The sequence below is a fragment of the Stigmatopora argus genome, chromosome 1, assembly GCF_051989625.1.
Source record: "Stigmatopora argus isolate UIUO_Sarg chromosome 1, RoL_Sarg_1.0, whole genome shotgun sequence".
Lineage (NCBI taxonomy): Eukaryota > Metazoa > Chordata > Actinopteri > Syngnathiformes > Syngnathidae > Stigmatopora > Stigmatopora argus.
Window position 1 is genome coordinate 5,127,280 of NC_135387.1, and position 16,891 is coordinate 5,144,170.

At 41.9% G+C, this 16,891-nt stretch overlaps 1 protein-coding gene across 7 annotated transcripts in view; it reads right to left on the reverse strand.

Moving 5' to 3' along the window:
• Positions 1-1,522: 1,522 nt before the first annotated feature.
• Positions 1,523-16,891, reverse strand: part of LOC144079760 (IQ motif and SEC7 domain-containing protein 1-like) — a 128,236-nt gene continuing 112,867 nt past the window's right edge. For 6 of the 7 annotated variants that reach the window (XM_077608312.1, XM_077608321.1, XM_077608338.1 and 3 more), the window contains 12 exons: positions 15,602-16,863; positions 15,336-15,497; positions 14,410-14,532; positions 13,892-14,058; positions 13,079-13,218; positions 12,363-12,392; positions 10,741-10,866; positions 10,549-10,648; positions 9,627-9,788; positions 9,293-9,469; positions 5,665-5,714; positions 1,523-4,609 (listed from right to left, as the gene is read on the reverse strand). In XM_077608312.1, coding sequence (XP_077464438.1) covers positions 4,085-4,609; positions 5,665-5,714; positions 9,293-9,469; positions 9,627-9,788; positions 10,549-10,648; positions 10,741-10,866; positions 12,363-12,392; positions 13,079-13,218; positions 13,892-14,058; positions 14,410-14,532; positions 15,336-15,497; positions 15,602-16,863 — 3,024 coding nt within the window. In that variant the 3' untranslated portion in view covers positions 1,523-4,084. The remainder of the gene's footprint in view (positions 4,610-5,664; positions 5,715-9,292; positions 9,470-9,626; positions 9,789-10,548; positions 10,649-10,740; positions 10,867-12,362; positions 12,393-13,078; positions 13,219-13,891; positions 14,059-14,409; positions 14,533-15,335; positions 15,498-15,601; positions 16,864-16,891) is intronic. The other variant, XM_077608366.1, reaches the window with a different exon arrangement.

The window sequence follows — 16,891 nt, forward strand, 5'->3', positions numbered from 1 at the left end:
TGTGTGTGCTTGTGTGTGTGTGTGTGTGTGCTTGTGAGTGTGTGTGTGTGTGCGTTTGTGTGTGTTTTGCTCTCTGGTAACTGTTTTTTTTTTTGTTTGATAAAGATAATTGTTATTGGTCAGCTATATATGCCAAAACATTGATGCAATCCTGTGAATTTAACCTCGATCACTGGGTCACTCGATGGTGCAGTGGTTCTTCCGCCTGACTTCAGTGCGGGCAGTGTGGATTCGATTCCCACTTGATGGTGGTGTGATTTTGAGCATGAGTGTTAGTCTGTTTAATTGTGCCCTGTGATTGGCTGGCAACCAATTCATGGTGTCCCCTGCTTGTTGCCCGTGCTTGGCAGGGACAGGCTCCAGCATCCCCCACGACCCATGTGAGAATAAGGGGTATGGAAGCTGAATGACTGGTTTAAAAAGAACCTGGGAATTACATTGGATTTGACACAAGGCAGTTTAAAAAAAGTAATGAGAGCAAATTTCAGTCCTGTGTATGGGTACAGTTTTGATCTTGTTCTACTTCATTCATCTCTGTTTAACATATATTTGGAATAAGACAATTATAATTAAAAAACATGTTAGTTATTTACAAAAGAATATTTGGAATGAAAGCTAAACAACTTGCTAATGCTCCTAAGAGAAAGCTAAAATTTGTATGGATTAGGGTTATTAGAACTTATCGATAACAAAATGTAGTATAGTGTTTGATGGAAAAAGTATCATAGTACTCAGTTATTTGACCAAAAGTCACCAGAAATTTGTCGTGATGAGCTAAATTGGGTTTTTCCCCATCGTTGATAGTAATGGTAAAGGGTGCTATTTTGTGGATTTTCCTTGATAACTCATTGGGTGCCATTGATGCTAGATGTCCAAACCATTTGAAATGGGAGGCTCACAGTGTCATTGATTCTCAGAACTCCCACTACAAATGGATTGGACAGCTGCTTGAGATGAACTAATTGAAGTAGTTTTGATTTAGTTTTAAAGAGCCACATTATTGGACATCAAATATTGTCAATGCTAGTGAAAATAAAGTTGGAGGGGGCGAAGGTTGTAATTTTCCTAAAAATATTGATAGAGATGAAAATGTTAGTGTTGTGACAACAGGACTACAACTATGTGATTATAATAAAACCAAATAAATTATGTCAGAAAAACTATAAAAATAGATCACTTCTCACCCTTTCTGGATAAATATGAACAGAAAAGCAATTTTAAACTTACTACATGTACTCCAATTCTGGAATTACTACTCCACTACATTTTAATGTGCATTTAAAATTGACATACTACAAGCCGAACTACAAAACACAAGTAACATGTAAAAAATACAAGAGAAGCAGTAGTATTTCATTTTAAAGTTCAATTACATTCATGTGTATTGCTGTATACTTCATCAATAGGTGGCGTACTGACACTGCTAGAGCGAAAGTGCTGCACCGCATTAATTCAAAACTGTTGAACTGATAAAAAAAAATGCAATCAGTCATAGGCGGAAAGAAAATGACAAAACCCAGACCATAATTCATATATTTGTTTATTTTGCGTTCTCAACATTGTCACAGTTGAAGTTTTACAATAACTGGGGTCTTACTGACTCACTACTCACTGTACAAACAGAATGCACACAAATGAGGCCATTCTTGTGTTTTCCTTTGTATTTTTTCTTTTAATGAGTCTCACAGCAGACTAAACACCTTGCAGTAAGTTTGTTTGGTGCGTGTGTACAAGTGTGTGTTTATACAGAAGGATGTCAATGGCAGCGAACCCTTTTAGCGGTCTGCGTTTGATTTCTACAGCAAATGTCCTTTCCCGAGACAATCGATATGTTCAGCTGTCACTCATGAGGTGATGTTTGTACATCCTGATCAAACTGCCGATATCAGAATATGGTATGGATCATATACACACTATATACAGTATCATATAACCACCAACTTGGTCCCTTTACACCTTCATCAAGATAATTCCTCCTTCCGAGTGGTTTGCACATCCCAATCTTATATTTACACAATGAAAGCCCTCAGTGAAGGAAGTGCAATGTACTTCATGTTTATAATGTACACAATGGCTTTGTTGATGAAATGCATGCCGAGCGTCATTATTAATCAGCCGAACACCAAAAACAGCAAGAACACACCAACATCGGCAAACTTCAATGGAAAAAAACAACAACAACAAAAAAACGAAACAGAAGAAGCCAGTTTCTACAATAAGATTTTTTTACTCCCCTCTCAGCTCACAGTCACTGAGATTGTGATGCGTCGGATCTATGCAGTGCATTATTTGGGTCGACTGTAGAAAAGACGCACCAAACATGAAGGGGACTCAAAGGTCCAAATCGTAGCAAAACATAACTCAATAGAAGGGCACATTCAGCTGATCGCTCCTGCTCGATATGCAAGAACCTGGAAGGTGGAAGCCTGATCGATGGCCATGGATTTCTTTGTGACTCTTGAAATACGCACATGTAAAACCTGAATATATTAGAACAAATTGTGGACTGTTACCAATGTGTACACTAGAATAGACTTACTTGTTGAATGTATAAAGTTATTCTTTACATACTCCAAGTTTACTTTTTCAGTTTACATTTCTGCGGTAGAACTGCATTTGTTGAAACAAAAGTTATTATATATGTGCTTATCCAGCAAAATATATCTGCTCAGACCAAGAAGTAAATTCACTTAATAAAATATATACACACATTCCTCCCTCGCTTTCTTTCCTTGTAGTTATTTATAGATACCTAAATGAGGGGGGAGCTTATCACCTGAATCTCATCCTGGACAACAGAAGACTTCCACTCTCAGTACAAGTCTGCATTTGAAACCATGATTGCACTTAACTTGCAAAGGTAACACTGATTTGTTATACAATGTGCAGAACAGCCTCACATCAATAACAGTACATGCAAAAATCACTAGACATTTCACCGGGCTCCGAGCCTGCAGCGAGTATTAATTTAGATCGAGAGGGGCAGAAAAACAGAAATAAATAATGACGCAAAACGAACAAATTGAACAAATCTTAGGGACAAATCGCTTGTTCCTAATCAGTACAAAGATATTGCACATGAGATAATAGTTAAAAAAATACTTCAGAAGTGATTGAAGTTACTCACTATAACATGTTTTGAAAAAAAAAGCATAAGCGAAACAAAATATTTTAATAAGTGTTTCTAGCTGGATGTTACAAGTGGAGAGGGCAGCTGTTGCGTAAATGTGAGTGTTAAAATACAATTTTGCCATTTGCAGTGACAAATTCACTCTTCAAAGTGGCTGTCGACAAGAAGAGTTGATTTTGTACACATGCAACAGCTGCCACCTCAAAGCTCGTTCTTTTCCTTTGGAAAGGCCAAACTTCCAAGATTATAGGCTGATTTCACTGCTTCCGCTACCAGAGAGTCAGTATAATACTGATAGTTTAGCTGATAATAATTGTAAGTATAATCTTACAAATGACGCACAACATTATACTGTACAGGAAGTCTTCACTAAATAGAATATGCATCAATAATTGGCACATTTATGTATGAGTGCTAGGAGACAACACATACAGCTGTCATCTACAGTAAATACAGCACTAGAACTAATCGGACTAACAACGTTTCTCACCTGTCCTCCGGTTTGAATTCAAATGATTATATTTTATTTACTACATGTGAGCTCTCAGGGAGGCGAGGACAAATAGCATCGGCGGGACTTGCAAAACCAAAAAGTGGCGCACGACAACATCTGTCGTTGACGTCCGAGGTGTTTTGTCCTCCTGATTATATTCGGAAGAGCCTGGGCCTGTGTGCGAATTGGGAACAAGAATGTTTCTTCCTGTACAAATCCACCCGCCACCACTGAACCCCGTTGAGGGGGAGGGAAGAGGGCTCAGACCCGGATTTCAACAAGCTCGTAATTAAAGGCCCCTGGTGGGAAATTGTGGTCCAAATGTCCATCCTGCTTATTAGCCGGACGTGGATTCCATGGCAGCAGCAGTAAAACACAGTGGACAGGCCATAGAGTCCCGCTGTAAGTCAGTCAGTCAGTCCCTTTGGTGTCAGATAGAGTCCCTCCTCGCCGTCACGTCATCACACTACGGTGCTGATGCCACTGTGTTTACTTTTCGGCCCTCCGGGCGCTGTGCCTGCTTGCTGGCTACTATGGGGATGCGAAGTGTGCTGGGAGTGGGAGGTGTGGTGGGAATGCTGGCTGTAATGGCTGTGCTGATGCGCGTGTGAGGAGTAGGCGGGGTGCTTGTGGTACTGCGTGTGGGGCGGCGGGTGGTAGTGGTGATGGTGGTGGTACGGTGGCGGGTTCTGAGGGACCTGACAGTACTGCGGGTGGTGGGCGTGGTGCGGCGCCTGCACGCTGTGCACCACCTGCGCTGTGTGGTGCAGGTTGGTTGGGTGGGGCTTGTGGGATATGAGTGTGGGCTGGCCTGGCGAGGGGTAAGGACTGTGGCTCTGCGTGGACGGTTTGCCTCTCTTGCTGCCAAACAGCGACCCGAGGATCGAGGTGGATGCAGAGTTGGGAAGGGAGGGATGCTCGCGGGATGCGCCCTCACGCGGGGTGGCAGCTCTTCGGCGTGTGTGCGGGCTGTTAATGATGGACCCCTGCGGAAGAAAAAGGGAACTTTTAGAACTGTTAGACATAACGAACATCATTCGCTCTTCCGGATATTTTTTTCTTATTTCAAGTAGCAAAATGTTTTTGAGCATGCAAATGACAACTAAATGTCATGAGTTTGCAGCTGTAAAACTGGCAGGAATCTTGGAAAAGTATGTCAAAGCAGACTTGAGTGGGTGGAGAAGGCGTGTGGCAAAGGCACACATGCAAATTGTTCAAATAAAACAGAGGTCATCGCTCGTTCACATGCAGAGGATGTGACAGGCGAACACGTCATCCACAGTTTAGCATTTGGATAATAAACGTTAAGATGATATCGACTTCTGTTCCGAGGTCAACCCTATTGTTAATACGCGCGCATGAACTCTCACCCCCCTGACTCATGCTTGGCCTCCAACTCGAGGAGACCGTATGATGCCTTTGAAAGCAGAATGACATTTTTCAAGGTCCCAGACTTGAAAGCGACACATTAACTGGTGGGTAAATGGCATGAGTGAGAGATCAGTGAATGAAATCCACGTCATTATCAGTCTGTCTACGGCAAGACCCATTATTCCAACCTTCCTCGTGTGTTGAGAAGGGGTAAAAAGAGTTGTGGACAGAGAGAGAGAAAGAGTCTACCAAAGAAGAGTTGGGGTCTTACTTAGCTACTGCTCGAGAAAAGAGTGACCAAATAAAAACAGCTTGGATGGGAATGAATGAAAGACGAGACAAGCGACAAGGAAGGAATTAGTCATGCTTTTTTTTAGGATATTTATTTTGGTCAAAGGGCTTGACCAAAACTGGAACTGTTTGGCTTCCAAAAAAAACAAAAACAAAGGGGGGCAGGGGGCCGGGATCAGAGGCAGGCAACCCATGCATGCACACTAAATGGAGGCAAGCAGGTCAATATGAGGCATCCCAGGAAGGAAAAATACATGATCCAACAAATAGACTGAGTCTATAAAGCAAATAAGGTGTCAGACCAAAAATAAATGGTGTGTTTTCACAGTGCACATCATCACATGAAGAGTAGCTTGGAGACCAGCCGCTTCCAACTTACTTCCATATTGCTGTCTAGTGATCCTGCACTGCTGCGACGCCCCCGCTTGCCTGCCCGAGACATGCAATACCACAGATTAGAGATCGACAGCAACTGCTGCAGCAACTACAGACTTTTAAGATGCCCGCCGCTCCAAAGCGGGGTAGCGCAATGTATTGTGACTGCAGTTCAAGCCCAAATATGGGTGGGAAGTGGCTGGACAGTTGTTACACTGGCTGTTTCTCAATATGTAATCTTGTGTACTTGAGAAACTTTGGACCAAGAACGACATAAAGTTCCATTTTGAAATCTATGTCAATCGATTTAAGATGCTTTTGCCGCTGACTCCTGCAGTGGTGACTTCAGCTTGCTAGCTATCCCAAGCTGTATTGTGTTTCTCCTTGTCTTTGCGGTTCCCCGAGATAATCCTTCTAGCCTACGAGTACTTTTCAACTTTTTTAACTATTGAGAAACAGCCATAAACCACCACATCCTGAGCCGCTTGTTCCCTCGCACGAGAAAGAAATTAAAGCGATTTCCTAACGTCAAACAATTTGAATTCCAGCCCCAACAAATCAAGTCAAATACGCCAACCCAAAATTAAGAGTTTTTTGCAGGTTAGCAAAATCCCCCCTAGTCTGTTGATTATATTTTGACAACCTTTCACTCCTGAAAGACCAAAACAGCCTCAGTGACAGTCTAAAAGGAGGGGACACATCAAAAGCAGTACAGTGGCTGTTGCACATGGGATGTACAAGCATATAAAGAGGTCTGAGGGCTGTTGTGAGGCACACTCAGCCAAATGATACATGACCAGTAATTACACATAAACAGGAAAATACCTGATGTGTATGGAAGTAACGGTAAATACACATGAAATGGAATATGTCAGAAAAAGAAATAAAATAAACCCCCAACAAGCAACATCCTGCATGAAAAATAAGGGCAAATGTACAAACGGACATTGACTGAACTATCTATCATTTTTCAGTCCAACTAAGCAAAAGTGAGACAGACCCTTGATTGAATTTCTTTTGGTTATCACGAGAGTCCCTTGATAACTTTAAATGCCTTATGCAGTGGTCAACATTACTGTTAGTCATATTCAAGTAACAAGCCTTGACTAGATTATGTTACTGTATTAGACCAGTAGCCCTCAGGAATGTTTTGTTTGTGTGAGAAATACTCATGAGAGAAAATGGGACACAATTGCTAACAAAACTATCACGACTGTGTGCTTAGATGATGGAAATGTAGGGATGCAAATAAGGAAAAATTAAAAGCAAACATGAATGGACTTGCTCCTCATTTCATGGTCAGTCCTCTGCTGTCAACTTCATTCTTCGCCAGAGAACAGATACAAAAATGAGAAAACATTTACCATATAACCTTACTCTATTTTCACATATTTTCAGCTCCCCTTACGTCATTCTTGACAAGTTTCTGAAAAAAGAGATGAACTACAAAAAAGCGACTATGTTGCGACTATGAAAATTTCACTGCAAAACCGGTTTGCCTGGTTTAAGCTTTAATCGATCAAAGTATTTCTAAAGCCTGCCGCACACCAAGCGAAGTGATTGATACTAAGTGAAGTGGACAATCGCCCCAAAAAATGACTGCACACCAAGCATTTAAAGACTGCCTTGTGTGCAAAGACTGAAAATCTGTGACCCAGTGTTGTAGCAGGGAATGTGAACTGAGCATAGAATGTTTTGTCTTTGTGGCACCATTGGACAGATTTTGAAAGGCAGTTCATTTTGTTTCAAGAGTGCAAGGCTTCGTTTAGACTTCAATCCCACCTCACACACACCGTGAACAAATTTTAATTTATGGGTAGATAAATGCCTGTGTTTGGCAATTGCAGGGCATCATCAAAATGGTTACAGTAAAAAGGAAAGCACAATGACGCAATTAGATGCAACCTGCAGTATGAGCGGCCCTGCTCTGACTGTCTCAGGAAGCAATAAAGATTAGGGTTTAATATGAAAGTAAGAAACAGAAGATTCACTAACAGGACCACAAGGGAGGGATCAAAGTAACTAGTAACGGTGGTTTGGAACAAAGTAACACTATCCTAGGCCATGAACATCTATTGAAGATGAGATAGAACTATTGTCAATGGGCTTGGACTTCTAAGCTAGTATAGTTTATTTGATCTCATTCACACTTCATTCATTTGGGCTGAATATTGCACCTTTGTGAATTTTGATTTATTTGGGGAAACAAGTCAAGAAATGGATCAGTGGATCCAGTGTAGCCAATACTGCATACTCACTTGAATGTCGAAATAATTATCATGACGTCGTCAGACACTGCTTAAGTCATTGTCTGTCATTGACGGCGCTAGATGTCCAATCCATTTGAAGAAGGAGGGTTTAGCATCCACCGCCACAGTCCCACTTCTAATGGCCTGGACTTCTACTGGTGATTAACTAATTGGTGGGAGGGTGCACCATGGTCACAAGAGGAATACACTATTTTTTAACTCATTGGCTGCCACTGATGGGGCTAGGCGTCCGATCCATTAGAAGTGAAAGGGGTGGTTGTGAATAAATGAACGTTCAATTGCTGCTACCTTCCCATTTCATAAGGATTGGATGTCTATTAGTAAAAACATATTGAAATTTACAATCATCCTGGGAACGACGGTTGGTAACTAGATTTAAAAAGTACATCATCGGTTTGTTATTTTGTTCACACTCCTCGATACCGATGACACCATATCAGTAGCGATAACGGATGCATTTTTTCAAAATATATATATTTTTTGCTACGTCACTCGGTGCGCAGCGGGCCAAAAAAGACAAATATTTTGCTGAGTTCAGACCTTTGTAGATAAAATATATAAAGTGTATTAATAATGATTACATGTATTGTATTAAATATCTGAGCAGACTTTCTCTGCTAGTGTTGTCCGTTTGGTATGCTCCAAAGCTTATCCACACCAAACAAGCAGACTGAGTTAGTAGCATGCAAACTCTGGTGCAGTTAAATGAACTTCAACTCCAAAATGAACACTGCAAAGACCAGACTTAAATGTTGGCAAAAAAAGACAAATACATGCTTAAAATAAATAAATAAATGAAATAAAAAATGCTGCAGTCATTGAAAACCATGTCTGTTTGTGGGTGAGTGTGAGGTGGGTAACACCTGCTTCTCTTAAAAATAAATTTCATATAGATTGATTTTATATAAATGCCTATGCAAACTAGCTTATGGCTTACAATGAGGAACTCATAACATCCTTTCTTGAGTTTATGTACTGTAATACTCCAAATCAAATCACCATTCCAAAGTACTATCTCTCTATACTCAGACTATATATACATTGTATCCATGCTCAAAATTCACGTATGGCATTGGATGAATGGTCTTTTTTTTTTTAAATGTCTAGCGATGCTAGTTCCAACCTTAAAAATATACCAGATTTTGAATTCACTATGTAAAGAATAGTGTGTGGCCACGTAGGTCACACAATACACATTGGAAACAAAAACATCTAATGGAAGGAAGAGTGGGTGAGGGCGCTCTAAAGTTAGTGTAGCGTGCAGTGAAAGAACATTTTGCTATCACGAATAAGTGGACGACAGAGGCGCTCTTTTTACAAAAAAAAATCAATCTCGAAAAGATAGTGCTGCTGTGGTGGTACCTGCTTCGGAGAGATCTCGCAGAGAGCTGCTGAGGGCACTCCTCTTCAGACCTTCACCCATGGTATAAGTGTCATCCAGACTAGCACGGTTCATGCTACCATTACCAGCCTCTTTTTTCAGGCCGGAGCTCTGCGACATGCTGGGTCTTACAACCCCTTTCTGCTTCTCAAGCTCAGCTGTGAAAAGAATCCATGGAAAACGTGAGCTAACTTAATGTCCAAAGAAGAAACCTGCTCGCCATATTGAAGCTGCTGGTGCTTGTTATCACAAGCTCAGATGAATAATGAGGAGCATGCCAGGCAAGACAAAAGAAAGTAGTGGGAGAAAACTCACACTCTATCCTGTATTTTTCCATTTCCTGAACCTCAGCGATAGACTCTCGCAGGTCATCTGTGAACTTCTTACGGTCCTGGGGGTTGGGCGCATTAAAGTTGATAAGGACTTTGATGTCCGCACCTGGGATGGCTGACGTAAGTCTGATTCCATTTGGGTAATCTGCAGAGAGGGAGACTCATGAACACCATTGAAACTGAGTTTACTCCAAGTTCACAGAAGTTTGGAATGTGTGATTTCTTTTTTTTTTGTGTATCTGGACATTTTCAATCTAAAGTGTCTTGGAAACCTGGCATCAAATGTTATATAAATAATGGAAGATCATTTTTGAGAAACTATAGACAAATTGAATGTTTTCCACATAGTCACCTTTTGCACTCTATATTGATACTCAAAAAATATTCAACACCATTTTGGATAATAAATAACCACAAATTAAATGCTTTAATGAGATCTTTTAGTCTTTGACAATGATAGATATCCAATCATCTGGCATCCAAACTTCCATCTGCTATGAGCTGAAATAAGTTTGTCACTAGTAAATATCCAGTTCATTTGAATTGGAAGGGCCGACAGCAAATCATCCCACTTGAAATGGATTTGACATCTAGCATTGTCACTTTCAACCCATGAGTCAACAGGGAAAATGGGAAAAATATTCTCCCTTATCATTAGTATGATGAGTAGTGAAAAATCAATTTAACTCTTGACAATTTTTTTTGCTGACCTTTGGTAGTGCAAAAACAAATAAATATCAATACATTTTAGTATAGAATGTCAAATTAGAGTTAGGCATTTTCTATACTTACATTCCAAAGGTATTGAAAATGCTTGCCCTTTCAGTGATTATTTTATGTCCTTACAAGATGACTATTATGTATAAACCTTGGGAGGGAAAAAACTCCTAATCAAAAGGACTTACACTGGTTTTCAAACAGCATAACTTGCATTCCATAGAGAGAGAAGGACTGTCTGAAGCTGTACGTCACCGAGTTCTTCTTTTTCTGAAAAATCTTCGTGACCTTAGCACACAAAGAATCAATCAGGTGAGAATTCATCACCAGGAAAGAAGGTTTGAAAGGGTAATTAGGAAACAGATGTTGGAGACATTTACCACAAGGAGGTCATTGAACAGGAAGATCTCCCTCTGATGCAGGCCCAGTTTTTGAAGCTTGTTTGGATCTGGCACTTCAAAGAGACGGCAGTAACACACCAAACGGCGATGGGGCAGCGATAGAACCTTCCGGTAGAAAAAAACATAAATCAATACATCGCTGGTCACAGTAATGCCTGACTCACAAAACACAATTTTTCGCTACCGACGATCGCAGTATCATATTATGTGGCATTGTGTGTGACATGATGCTGCAGTGTATCCTAGAAATGCCGAGTTGTCACAGCCCGACTGATCATTGCGTAGTGCCGCAAGAGTGCGGTTTGACACCTGACGTCGTCGGGGGGCAGGACGGTACTCGGACGTTTGGTCGCCCGGACGTTTGGTCGCCCGGACGTTTGGTCGCCCGGACGTTTGGTCGCCCGGACGTTTGGTCGCCCGGACGTTTGGTCGCCCGGACGTTTGGTCGCCCGGACGTTTGGTCGCCCGGACGTTTGGTCGCCCGGACGTTTGGTCGCCCGGACGTTTGACAATATGACAGAGTTTACTGTTGAAACCAGCTCTCAAAATTGTATTCATGAGAGAGAGAGTTTAATATCTAAATATCTACTGTTGAAACCAGCTCTCAAAATTATATTCACCCGGGCGACCAAACGTCCGGTCACGGTCCCGGACAGGCAGCTGTCAATCAGTAATAAATAAAAAATACACAAAAATGACATTTACTGTTTATATTATTTGTGTTAGATGGAGCAATACAACTATGTGTCCCGGTCCACAAGCAACATGTAGATGTTGCATACAATGTGTAGGTGTCACACTGCAATTTTAGCTCCGTGTCGGATTGTGCTCTGAAGCCATGCATAAGGTTAGCACAGCTGTCGAGGGTTATCACAAGTTAAATGTGAATTTTAACATTTTAACTCTGGCATCGTTGCTACGTGTAATTTTTTTAAGTGTATTTATTTTATAATGCCTTTTGATCACTAACCCATGTAAGCAATTGAATAAGCACAAAAACATTTATCATTTACCACCAAAGAGGTCTAACAATATCGTTCTTTAGTTATGTGCAGTTGAACATCATAAACAATAAAGAGTAGAAACACATTATTAATGATAATTAATGGGAATCTTTTGTGTTCATTTAGTAGATAGAATACAATATTATGTGGTACTTGAAAGGGGATGTCTTGTGACATGATGATTGGTTGTGAGTGAGTTTTAAAAGGAAAATGAAAAAACATTGTAATATGATATAACTAGGCAATCAAATCAGTGCCGGTGGGCACTGATAAAATGGTTTAAGTTTTCTGTTAGAATTTAGTTGAACGATGGAAGTGAGGTATATGATTGTTTAGGTCAGGGGTGGTCAAACTATTCCACAAAGGGCCGTGGGTCCGGGCTTTCGTTCCAACCTCTAAAGAGGAAACCTCCACCAATCTGGAATCTTAGAAATGTAATCAGTGGATTGCAGTCAGGTGCTTCTTGTTTCAGCAGAAACCCCATTGGTAAAACTGTGCTGGATCGGTTGGAACAAAAACCTGCAACCACAGCAGCCCTTGAGGACCGGTTTGCCTACCCCTGCATTAGTTTGTGTAGATTTAATTTGGTCAACTTACACATCCAAGGCCATGATGGAGTGATCCAATCTAAAAGCAAAGCAGATTTTTATTTTAATATCATCAAATCACCATCTACTTGCATGCTCATTTCTAAAACCCGCTACTTTGCTTCGCTATGGGTCAATGTGTAACCCATTCTTTTTTTTGTCAACATCATTTGCAGCAGCACAAGGGAGACCATAAGGATGGATACAAAAAAAAAACACAGAAATCTCTTCTTCCAATAGTAAAATAATATTATTGCAAAACATTCCAAAAGAGATTTGTATGCTATTGTCCTCGTGGGACGACCCCGCCATAAGTGCGATGAATGATTAGTTTCAGCTAAACTGATCCTACTGGAAACAAACTACATACTCACTAAAAGACAAAGCACTCCCGGAGGCTGCATTATTTATTCACACTGTTAATTTTGATGCATGCCAGAAATGCCATCGTCTGCACAGTCATTTGGAAACGCAACCCAAGGCCTAGAACTTTGATAATTATTACAGCAAAATGAGATGACAAATGGCTGGTGAGTCAGTTATTTACTGCCCGGATAGCACTTTTGCTTTTTACAGCCATTCTTTGCCTGGGGTAAAGAAGATTTAATTTGACAAAAGTACTGGGTGACACCAATTTGTTCTGGAAGTGGCACCATCATGTACTTTTACAAAGTTGTGTGACTGATTATAAATCTAAACTGTCGAACTGATGAAGATGCTACTCACTGGTTTCTTTCCAACAATGAGCTTCTCAACCTTCTGAACCTGCGACACATGGTCTTCGTTGGTCTTCAGCTCCCGCTTACGGATCCTTTCATAGATTCCAACAAGAGTCTCCCTGGGAATATCCTCACCATCATCCACACCTGCCACAAAAAAACCCAGTTATAAAATCAAGGAATGATTGTGTTAAATTAAATAACATGCATCACATCTCATTTTCTGAACCGCTTTATCCTCATTAGGGTCGCGGGCGGTGCTGGATCAGGACAACCATGCACACTCACACCCATATCTAGGAGCAATTTAGAGTGTCCAATCAGCCTACCATGCATTTCTTTGGAATGTGGTGGAAACCAGAGTACCCCGGGGAAACCTAAGCAGCCCCGGGGAGAAAATGCAAACTCCACACAGGTGGACTGACCTGGACTTGAACCCAGGACCCCAGAGCTGTGAGACCGACACGCTAACCACTCGCTCCACCGGTCCATCGGTCCAAAATAAATAAAACCTATACTTCCAAAATTAATCTTGACCTTCCCATTGTATGTGCCACTCATACAAAAAAAGCTCACGGGCCAAGTTCAACAAAGGTATTATTTGATGAGCATGTAATAAGCAAGAAATCTATATGAATATGTGGAGATTTGAATTTCACCCCAGCTAAGTCAGCCATTGCGTTTTGGATATCATTGATACAGTAAAAGTGATTCTTTCAAATGCAGGAAAATATCTCTGAAAAACTCAGGAAAGTAGGGTGGAGATAATTAATTGATATTTAAATTCATTATAGAAATATGCAATTTTGTGTTTTTTAACCTCTTAAATTCTTGATGAAGTCTTCCAGCTTCATCTTTCTCTCAGGTTTGACGTTCGGGCTGTACATGTCTGTGTTGAGGAGGATAATGGCGAAAGCCAGGATAAAGATCGTGTCAGGATTTCGAAATTGCCGCACCACAGTAGGGTTGCAGATGCAGTAACGCTGGCTGGATAGAAGAAATGACACAGTATGAGATTACGGTACATAATGCAGCAAAGGAATTTGGGGGATATGAAGTAAATGTGCCTATTATTGCTTGAAGGAAATGGGAAGTACATGCTAACAATGGCCGCAATATTTTCATCCAAAGGAGGAACAAGTGAGAATGGCATTAATAAGCAATTGGGGCACATTTATGAAAACGAAGGTTCTTATAATTCACGTGATTTCACATCTACATTAAAATCATTCGCAAGTAGATTTTGTAGCTCATTTATATAGTCCGTTTGGCCCCGTGTGCACATTCAGAGTGCTGTGTGGCATCAATGTGTGCGTGTCAGTCAGTGAGCAAGTGCACCTGAAAGCTTCAATGAGACGCTCCACCTTCTGGGCTTCTCCCTGGACACGGATGTGGTTTTGAAATTTTCTGAGGGCTTCATCCAACTCCATGCTCTGGAAGTCCATTTCATCTACCACACAGCTACATGTAGACAAACAGAGAAAGATATACAAAAATATGCTTGCTTATGCATACTACATTCAAATGTACTCTATCAGGCTCACGTGTATATATTTTGGTGTTTGTGAAAGAGCCTTTTAAGTTGGCCTGGCTGGAGCCCTAGGTCATATGATATCACTATCAATTAGTTACAGAGGTCACATGATTTTGGAGACTCGCACTTGAACATGTGAACATATTTTTGGACACCATTTCCACACCATTGACCTATTTTTGTATCATTATATAATCAGGAGGTGTTTGTCATTTTTTCCTTGCCAGTTCTAGTTGCGTATCAGAGGTGCAATATTAAAACCCTTAATTGCAGAGATAACTATTACATAGTGGAAACTACAATCTAACGGGCCAAAAACTTGAAGTAGAAGCTGGCCAGCCAATGTACATTGGCCTCTGGTGGGTTCCCATAGTTTGCAACAGTAAGCAAACCAAAGACCAAGCCACATGGTAAGCATAGCATTTAGCGTTTGTTTCTCGGTCATGTTCCAGCCTTCTATTAACTAGTGTTGCATTGTTTCTGCATGGGCATAACAGCTTCACCAATACCAACTATGCTCAACAACCAAGTACACAGCATCATAGATGTATGTCTGGTGGTAGTGGTAGACTTTAAGCTTATCCCTGCACGGGTCACCATGACAAAACCATAAAATTGCCCTTTAGACTCCCATGCAGGGCCAACACAATGGCACCACCCCCGGGTCATAGCTGTATATCTACTTCAGTTAAATTCTATGGGGTTGTCTCTCCAAGTTTGTCATACTCACTCCAAAACATCCCTGTTGAACTGTTTCTGTCGATTTCCTAGGAATTCTCCAATCATCTGCCGGCTCAGGCCTTTCCTTTGCAGCAAGAAGTGAGCAACACCAACTGGTGTGTCAGGAATGAAGCCCCTCTCAGTCAAGTACTGGATGCCCTTCTCTGGCTTCCTGGCAATTCCCCAAGAATTCAAGAGAGAAATATAATTCTTCCAATCAGTTCAAATGTGTATGCACTGATTATAAAATATCATCTATTGCTTATTAGTGCTTACTTGTTGAAGAGATTCAAGCCGATGCGGTAATGTCTCTTACGAATCACGTCGTTGCTAAAGATGGGCGAATCCCAGCTGTTTCGAGTCTCTTTGTGGTAAGTTTGCTTGCTCAGCGTCTGTTCTCGTAGGCTGTCCCTCGACGAGGACTCAGAACTACAGTTGATAGTGTCATTTGAATTTGATGTGCTGTTGGCGCTGTCGTTGTCACCATCTGAAAAGTCAGACTCCGACTTGCTCTGACGGTTAGCCGAGCCATTGATAGCTAGGTGGCTCTCCAGCTGGCGGTGTCGGTGACGTAGCGGGGCGTCGTCGTCGCGGGACTGTGCTCGCGGCGGGGGTCCGTGGGATATATGTTTGGGGCTTGCTTGGGAGGATGTTACAATGTGGCCATGCGTTTCGTACACAGGTGGTCTTTTGACCGAGCCCCGCTCAGAACGATCGCTTAGATCCGCAGAACTGTCGCTAGGAGGTTCTATAGTCAGCAAAGGAAGATGGTCCATTCTCAGACGTTGCTCTTGGCACTCAAGAGAAGGAGTGCTACGGCAGCTTGTATCCGTATCGCGACCTTCATCTTTAGGGTCAATAGGCCAGTAGTCTTGGGAGGAGTTGAATGATCGCAAGCGCATGTCCGATTCAATACCAGGAGGGTGTTCTCCCGACCTCGACAGAGCAATGGGAGGTGACATGTCATCCTCGTCGATGAAGAGTGTGACGTCGCTATAAGATGCCATGGAGTCATCCTGATGGTGTCCAGCTGCCCTTCGGTGAGGCTTCACTTGATATGGGACCTCCCTACCCACCTCAGGGTCTGGACCATCATCTCCCTGAAGGCTGCGGCAGTTCAGTGCATCATCGATGGACTCGGCCAGGGATTTGACCTGCCTGGAGAAAGCGTCCTCTAGTTCCGTGATGGCATCTGTCAAATCACCCTGCGTGGGTGCATGAGAGGCCATATTAGCCTGCTGATGGACCTGAATATCCCCACATTCAGTCTGCAACATGGATAATGGGGTGCCATCCTCCGTCATGGACACCTGTCTCCCTTCAAAGTAGGAGCTGTGCACTTTCTCGGCACCCTCGAATGACAGCTGCATCCTCATGTTGGAGAGAACGATGCGTCTGGACATGCGATTCTCGGACATAGAGCTCCTGAGACGTTCAAAATTCTTGTTCATTTGATACTGGCGAAAGGCAGTTTGGATCGTGCGAGCCGCATGCCGAGTTATGAATCGTCCTCCATATTTGCGCTCCAGCATTTCCACCTGAAAACATGGTTAAATTGGGGAAAGG